Raw genomic sequence first — 8539 nt, forward strand, 5'->3', positions numbered from 1 at the left:
TGGTAGGAGACAGATATGGCCCCTTTTTTTTGTTTCGATTTTTTAAACGTTTTCTTCATTTTTCTAGTGAGGGCGGGGTGTAAAAAGGTGAGAGCCGCTCCAATGCCTCGGCGGGGTGGTGTTTTTTGGGTTTGTATCCCCCCCATGCTCACAACCCTCTGCATTGTCAAACGTGGCGGCGGGGGCCAGCGTCGGCGAGGCTCTGCCGTTTTTTTGGCCCTGCTGCTGCCCTGCCAGTTTGCTTTGTTCTAACGTCCTCTGGTCTGACGGGCCCGGGCCCTCCCCTCACACAGACATCCACATGTGTTTGTACGGTCCTTGGGATGTGATCTGTGCCTGGAGTGGACTGAGCCACTGGCCCCGCAGAAGTCCTGCCTGTTGGGGCGAAAAGTAAAAGGTGATTTCACTGGTATTTAATTACCTACAAGTGGTTTGTTTTGGCAGCTGGTTTTGTGACAATTTTCTCGCTCCCTCCTTCTTTCTTTCTTTTTTTATTTTCCTCCTCCCTTTCTCTCTCACACACACTCCCTCTCCCCCCTCTCTGTATTTGTGTTCCTCTCTTTCACTCTCACTCAATGTTTTTGTTTAGTTTAGTCTTAGCTGTGAGTGTCACGGCCCTTTCACAGGCTCAGTCTGGTGTGAGAGGTGATTATGGGCATCAGGCGGGCGGAGGGGGGGGGGGGAAGCCCGATGGGGGTCAGAGTCCCAGAGCCTCGGCGTGTTTCCTTGCCTTGAGTCGCAGGTCGGCGATGCTCGAGTTCTTGCTGTTGCTCTTGGCAGCCGCCGCCACCGCCGCCGCCGCCGAGGCCGATTCGGCGAGCGATGCGAGGGGTAGTCCGAAGGGAGGGGGCGGGAACATCAGGTAGGGGGCGTGAGCCGCCAGGTGAGGGTGCAGGTGGTGGTGGGTGTGGGCGACCCCGTCCAACTGGAGCTGGGCTTGGACCTGCGGGAAGAAAAAAAACACAAAATTAGTCAGCGTGGGCGCCTCGGGCCATGTGTGTGTGTGTGTGTGTGTGTGTGTTGAGGATTTAGGTTTCACAGTCTGACACTATTAAATTCCCCCTCAAATTGTACCCCCTCGAAGCTGTTGCTTACAGTGTGTTTTCTAAGAAAATAGTTAAGGGCGGCCCTTTTTTCTTCACGTCAGCTATTCTAAAAGTTAATGAATCATGCTCTCAGACACCACATCCAACTTAATCGTCCAGAATCAAAGTCTTTCTAGGACCAGAGCCGATTTGTTTAATTCAGACTGAGGACTCCCTCATACCCTTGGAAATATGCAGTCTTGTTATCCTGATTATGTATTCAATTGCATAAATAAACAATTTTGCACTAAAAAGATATTCACATATTTGGAGTTATAAATATTTATCCAGACATATTCCTGAGTCAAGAGGGGGGAGAGAGAAAAAGAAACCATAAGGAGCATAGGATATCAGTTTTCACATTCTTGGCAATTATTTTATAAGAAGTAGGTGAAAATTAAGCATCCACTCACTTCAGAGGGAGCGAGCTGAGCCTGTTGCCATTTCTCATGTGTTTCAAACACCACAGGAAGAAGTGGGAAAACTCAAGTATTTCGCGCGTTCCTCTCCAACCAAAATAGAACGATATAAAGTCAAAGTTTTAACTCCACTAATTATTATTTTCTTTCTTCACTTTGCTCCCTTTCACTTTGGCCTGAAGTGACTGAAGTCGAAGTTGTTAAAACAAAAGGGAAAATGCATTTGAGCCAACATCGGATCGTCGCTCGGGCGACCCAAACAAAAAACCTTTACTGCAAACAACGGAGAGGTCTCCACACATCTCGCTTACCAACAATACAGGGCAACAAACTACAACTGTGATGGATCGTTTCCAAGTGCACGCCGCAAATACGTCTGATTAGACCATATAAGCGCCGGTGGTAAACCAAAGTTTTTGAGACTTTGTTTTCGTGGAGCGTTTTGGGAAGGGGGGACACGGCGGGACAGATCGATGCTTGAGTGTCAAGGTGTGTCCTGTTCACACACAGACGTTTGTCACACACAGTTTATTAAGGGCCAAATCTGAGCCATATAGACCTTGCAGTTACAAGTCCTCCACATCAGCCAACCAAACCACTCGCCATTCCCACACTGCATTGTAATACCAGTGCAGTGTGTGTTTGCAGTCCCACCGCCTATCTCAACCTCAAATGGCGTTCCTCTCTCTCGGCACAAATATCCATCAGAGCCTCCCCCCTGCTTTCATCATCCCTTTTATGTGCTCGCGCCCGCCGCACCGTCGGCTTAATTAGGGCCGCCGCGTTTTTTCCATGAGGGGTCAAGCGAGACAACGCTGCAGCCAGAGAAGCATGGGGGCAGATAGCAGCAGATCAAATGTGTCTGCCGGGAGGTGAAAGGTGCAGTGAGGTCTGAGCCGCTCCCTCCCCCTACAACACACACACACACACACACACACACACACACACACACACACACAGTCTCTCATCACTCACATCTAATAACTGCACATGGCCTATAGATTCTTGTGAGGGTACAAATATAGAAGGCCTACTTTGACACGGATTCCACCACAGAAACACAGCTCCAACTGGCTTTGACCTGTTCTTTTTTTTTGAATAGATTTCACAGTCTTGCGTGAAACAAGATGCTGAGTAATCATATTTTTTTCTGCAACTCAGCCTGCATGTTAAGTTTCTCTACATGTATTTCTGCCTGAGTTCCCCCTGATTTGTTTGTTTTTTTCAATTTGCCAAGCTTCGTCAGCGCTGATAAAAAAAAAGAAAGAGAACTCAGCCTACCTGTTGGAAGGGCATCCGGAGGGCACCCATGTTGACGTAGGGTGCTACTCTGCACGCGTCGAGGTGACTGCCGCCGCCCAGGATAACACCTGGAGAGAAGGGAAAGATGTCTGTCAGACAGCCAGACAGTTGTTGTTATATGACATGAGCAATTCAGAGGTTCTTTTTTTGCCACATGCAATTAAATAAAAGTGGCAGAAAATTGCAAAACTGAAATAATGCAGAAAAAAGGGAAAGTATAAATAGGAACATTATAAAAGGCAGTGATATTTACCTTTGTGCATCTGGTTTTCTTGTTTTCGACATTTTGCTCTTCTGTTCTGAAACCAGACCTGTAATTGAAAAAGCAAATTATCTGTAAGAAAAACATAGAACAATAGTACTAAATCCAGATTTTAATAAAACTGTCATTGATGTCCTTTTTATTGTCATATCAGATGTTATTTTAATAATATTATAGGCCACTTATTTGTAACCAATAAAAGAAATCAGGAGTAGGTTACATATGAGCTAATGAAGTCTTGTTTAGCTGCTTGTTCAAAAATATACTACAAATTATTCTGATGAAAAAATAAAGAAATGTCTAGAATATAAATAAATTGTATGGAGATTGAATGAAACACACCCCAGAAAAACATTTAAAACCAAATCCACAAGATGAGCTACACGTGATATTTAGCTTTGTAGTACACAGAGGACCATTATGGTGTTAAAATACATCCAAATTACTTTATTCTCTGCATTGACCACAATCTCCACAGACCGAATATAATAAGAATACTTTGATAATACTCCGTCAAGATACCCTAAAAAAAACTTCGTTAGCCACCTTCCAATTAGCCGCCTGTCTTTGAAGCTGCAGGCTGCGGCCTATTGTTAATCAGCATCAGCCTAATTTGCCTCGGTGAATAACATTATCTCCCCTCCCCTCCGACCCCCCGCTATGATTATCATTTACAGACGCGACATTAGCGGCCGCTCGCGGGCCACCACATAAGGGCGAAGACTGACGATGACGATGATGATGATACTCAAGGTGCCGTGAAGCCATTTTGAGCTGCGTGGATCGGCGTGATATTGTGTCGATGGGTCTATAATAACTGTCGTTAGTGACTGAGACAAGCGGCAGTGGAGGCTGAACTAAAATAAAAATCATTGCTTTTCAAACTGACGTTATAAATTGAATTTTGAAAGTATCACAGTATATATTATTATCATTACTACTTTTATCATTATTTATATTATTAGCACGAAGTAATAATATTAATAATGCACGTGATAATAATAACAATAAAATAATAATAATAATATTCATACTAATATTAACAATAATAACAACAATAATAATAATGAACAATAAATGAATAAAATAATAATAATACATATTGTAAATAGTCATGAATGTACAGGCTGTGAGAGATCAGCTGCGTTAAATGATGGTAGAAAAGGTGTTTATGAACATCCCAGGTGATTTTGCATAGACGCACAGTAATCCCTCAGATAAATCAAGGCTAATATTAGACGGGCCCGGGATCAATTCCAATTACGCGCCAGTATGTTAAGCAAAGTGAACTACACTGGTTCAGACAGTTATTTCTTCATTAAGGGCCACTCAATGATGCGCTTCACAAATACCCTAATCTCATTTCCTTTTTGATTTTTTATTAGAGACAGTGAATAATGACATTTAATTTAGCCGCGCGCCAGAAACCCAAAGATATTAGTCCTAACCGAATTACTGCCTGCTCCTCACCAAGCTCTCATAACTTTCAATTAGATTCATTGACAGCTGCTCGGAGCGCGGGTTCGCAGCCTGCAACAGCCCCTGCGTGCTGCAATCCACTCTCACTAGATCTGGAGACAACATGTCCCCGTGCCTGAGACGAGCCTTACTAAAAAAATAATAAAGGCATTCTTCTTCGAGAGGTTCTGTCAGTCGCTTTGATGACAGAAATCACACACCAAGTCAGTCTGTTGAGTCTGTATCACCCATATTCACACCATAAATGATCTTAACGCGCATGCTATTCACTTTATTAGTGATAATTGCAGCGTTATCCCGGTTATACTGTCCACCGAGCCCCGACGGTGTTCGGCTCAGAATAGTAGTCTGCGGTCTTATAAAGCTCTATACGATGGCTTTTATTCATCCGATTAGATAGCCGAACAGCAGCATCGGGCCAGAGTTGAGTTATTTCTAATGTGTTTTTATGGGGACACTACATCAAGCCAATGGCAGATATTACAAAGAAAATGAGGAGGGATACGAGTTGACATAAGAGCGCGTCCCCTGAAGCGGCCATTCAGGCTCTTCATTCATTTTAATCACTGGTTGGGATTTTTTCTTCTGAGTGTGTGTGTGTGTGTGTGCGTTTCTCCCCTAAGGCTGCTCGGATCGTAGGAGTGTATAGAGGCTGTTGGCTCTATACAGGCCTGCTGCTGCTGCAGCTTACATCCCCCGATGATTTACAGCACGTGTTTGGTGTCACTAAACTCCCCCTCTATACAAGTATAGAGGGTTATGTTTCCAGTTATTTTAACTACTCGTTAATTCCATCAGAGAAGGCGCAGGCACGTGTGGTTAAAAGATATTCAGTGTAAATGTTCGATCTTCGAACCCACAAATCCTATAAGATACAAGAATCATGCGTAGGCACTTTTATGCTCAATTGTATACAACTGCCACGGTGAGATCGTTTAACTTCCATATACAGGATTATTATACGACACCAGGAAAAATTAAAAAGCATAAGATAGGCCAGCGATGAAATGACTGACCAGTGCAGTAGAGATATTGTGAAAATATTTTAGACTTTTTCACACTGCATCATTTATCTCTCAGGTTTTGTAATTTCATCCTGCCTGTAGAATAAAGAGCTATTGGCATTTTGTTTTTTTGTTTTGCGTGTTGCAGGACACAGACTGATGTATTTATATCACAAAACAAAACATAAGAGAATACATATATTTTTAGGGGGTGGGATTCAGTCATTTTTTTCGCTTGCAGTCATTTCTACAAGCTGGAAAACGTGAGGAGCACCAGGTCAAACTCTGCTTGACCTGCCGATTATTTAAATAAAACAGAAAGGAAAATTATGACATTTTCTAACAGTTTATTAAGTGTGCTAATAGTTTTTGTAAGCAAATCCTTTTCAGGAGGCACACTGATGTTGTGATCGTCTTGTAGCACAAAGCAATAACTGATTAGATCATAACAAAACTGCCACTACACAATCCACCCACACCTGCTGTCTGAGAGCTGCAGTCTGACGACACATAACGTCTGACAGAGATCATAATATCGCTTCAAAACACCGAGAATATATTGTCCCACTGACACACTGCCGAGTCCCTGCACGGATATTGCGAGTGGTAAAAAAAAAAACTCACATCGTTTCTTGCAGCAGCAGCACCGCAATGTGTTATTTGCCGTTTGGAATCAGATAAAGTTGGGAGCAAAGACCTGAAGAAGAGAAAGCAGTAGATCCTCACCTGCACCCGGGCCTCGGACAGTCCCAGCCGCTGGCTCAGCTCCTCCCTCATGAACGCGTCCGGGTAGTGCGTCTCGTCGAAGAGCCGCTCCAGCTCGTTGAGCTGCTCCAAGGTGAAGTTAGTGCGACTCCTCCGCTGCTTCAGTTTGCTCTGCGCGTCCTCGTCCTCCGACTTCACGTCCTCCTTTTTCTCCTTGCACTCGTATATCCCTGTTGAACGGCCCACGGGTTAACAAAAATAAAATAAAAATGAGAAAAAACGTACTATCTCGCTCCCTTATCAACATGACTGCCCCCCCCCCCATAACCGGTGCACGGGGCCCTGGCAGGGGCCTATAAGGCCTTGCCGTTTCTGTAGCAAACACACTCACGTTACACAGGCTATATTGCTCCAAGAGAGAGAGCATGTGGAGAGCCTGTGGCTGCGTTCTGCCTCCATAAGTCAGCGTGTGATGTCAGCGCCGTTATAAAAGTAAATCAGTCAATACGCGCCATGTTAGGCCTAATGAGCGAATTAAAGAGCAGATAATTAAGCCCTGGCTAAACGGTGAAGGTTTGGGCTTAAATACTCGCCTCCGTCAAACAGACTGAGGTCATTTCAGGCTAGATATATTGTAAAATATACAATTTCCTTTATTTTTCATTGAAAACCTTTACACGTCTGTATTTCACATAATGCAACATACTGCCAGTATATTCTACTTTTATAATCTGTTATGTTCCGTGTAATCAGTGTGTTGTTATTATTAGTAACACATCTGACAGCTGCTGTAATTACTGGACTGTTTGGTCACATGCTGGTGTTCGTAGTAATCTGACGTGAAAATATGTTTTTCCAAAACTGAAAATCTTTAAATATTATATATATATATATATATATATATATATATATATATATATATATATATAATATTATATCAAGTTATAAAATCCCAATCCTAAATACACAGAACCAGCCTTCCTCGCTTGCATTCATATTTGCATAAATATTAATCGAAGTATAAGGCAGGAAAATACAGCTAATGCTGCCCCTTTTCTTTCTGCCTGTTATTTAAATATAGAAAGGGGTTAAAATGACTCAGTAAATGTCTGAAACAGCACACTGCGCGCTAGAAGAGGCCTGTCCTGCTGTGTTGGCTGTTTTTAACCTGCTCATAAATGATGGGCTATTGTAAAGGAAGATTGTTTTTTTTTTACAATTTAGAGGACTTTAACAGTTGAGAGTGTGATTTGTTTTTGGGGTGGGGGTTGGGGGTCACACAAACTAAAGCAGTGTGACAACCATGCAGGGTGTAGGTTTTAAAGGGGACACTAATAAAATAGTATTGCAGTTCAACTTTTAAATGATGTCAAATATAATATAGATGATGTACTGTACCAGATACACGCTTACCATACACTTTATAATGCATGGGAGTATTATAGCTGACACATATTTTCGTGCTGCCACAAAATGTTAAATTGCCATTAGAATGTGGCTAAACTCATTATTATGATTTAATAAACTTCTATAATGTAAATTATAAGAAATGCTACAGTGATTTTTTTTTTTCGTTTGGCCAAAGGCTGAACGTCTCAAACCGTCATCAAATAGTTAAAACAACGACATGACGAAGGGCCCGCCTCCTGCTGTGTAAAAATAAGCCTTGTAACGTCCCAATAATGCGCTAACTTTGTAAATGTACCGTGAACTAAACGCGCACGGTCGTGTCAACTCTTTTTACGCGTGGATTTGTGGATAAAAACAAATAAACAAAAAAAAAACAGAAACGTCGCTCTCGGTACAAAAAAAACAAAAAACAACGGAACTTGAGACATCTCCCTGACACAATACGGAGCATTTTTTTCTTACATTTAAAATAAAAAAACTTACCCTCGGTCGACCTCGAAACACTAAAGTCCTTCAGCTTCTCCTTTTCTAGCTCGACGTGGTCCTTGAACAGATGCACCGGGCAGTGGCTGCCCTCCGTTATGTCCTGCAGGTTTGTTTCCGGGCTGCCCAGCTCCCTCGCCCTCGTCAAGCCGCTCTCCAAAACTTCCCTGTACGTGATACTCTCCTTGCTGCTCTCCTTGGTCTTCTGATCGAAGGATTTCGACACGAATGCCGTGAGCTCTTCCATGGTCGGGGGCTCTGTCGCTCAGCAGTGGTCCTGGTCAGGGAAATCCACGGTGAATTCTCGGTATGTACTCCCTCGCCGTCTCTATATAGTAAACCCGGCAGCCTACCGCTCGCGGATACGCTCCTTTTTTCCTTCTTTTTTTT

General features: G+C 43.0%; 1 protein-coding gene across 2 annotated transcripts; it reads right to left on the reverse strand.

The window, feature by feature from the left end:
- Positions 1 to 6: 6 nt before the first annotated feature.
- On the reverse strand, positions 7 to 8533 carry shox (shox homeobox). Of its 2 annotated transcripts, none has more exons than XM_031870044.1 (6): positions 8150 to 8533; positions 6278 to 6486; positions 3060 to 3117; positions 2786 to 2874; positions 731 to 943; positions 7 to 375 (listed from the first exon to the last, which is right to left on the reverse strand). In XM_031870044.1, exons 1-6 carry the CDS (start codon positions 8394 to 8396, stop codon positions 286 to 288), a joined length of 906 nt encoding a protein of 301 aa, XP_031725904.1. In that variant the 5' UTR covers positions 8397 to 8533; the 3' UTR covers positions 7 to 285. The 2 variants fall into 2 exon arrangements, with proteins under 2 accessions (XP_031725904.1, XP_031725903.1); XM_031870043.1 differs by having other exon boundaries at positions 2786 to 2895.
- Between the last annotated feature and the right edge of the window lie 6 nt (positions 8534 to 8539).

The sequence above is a fragment of the Anarrhichthys ocellatus genome, unplaced genomic scaffold (assembly GCF_004355925.1).
Source record: "Anarrhichthys ocellatus isolate YVR2014 unplaced genomic scaffold, GSC_Weel_1.0 scaffold51, whole genome shotgun sequence".
Lineage (NCBI taxonomy): Eukaryota > Metazoa > Chordata > Actinopteri > Perciformes > Anarhichadidae > Anarrhichthys > Anarrhichthys ocellatus.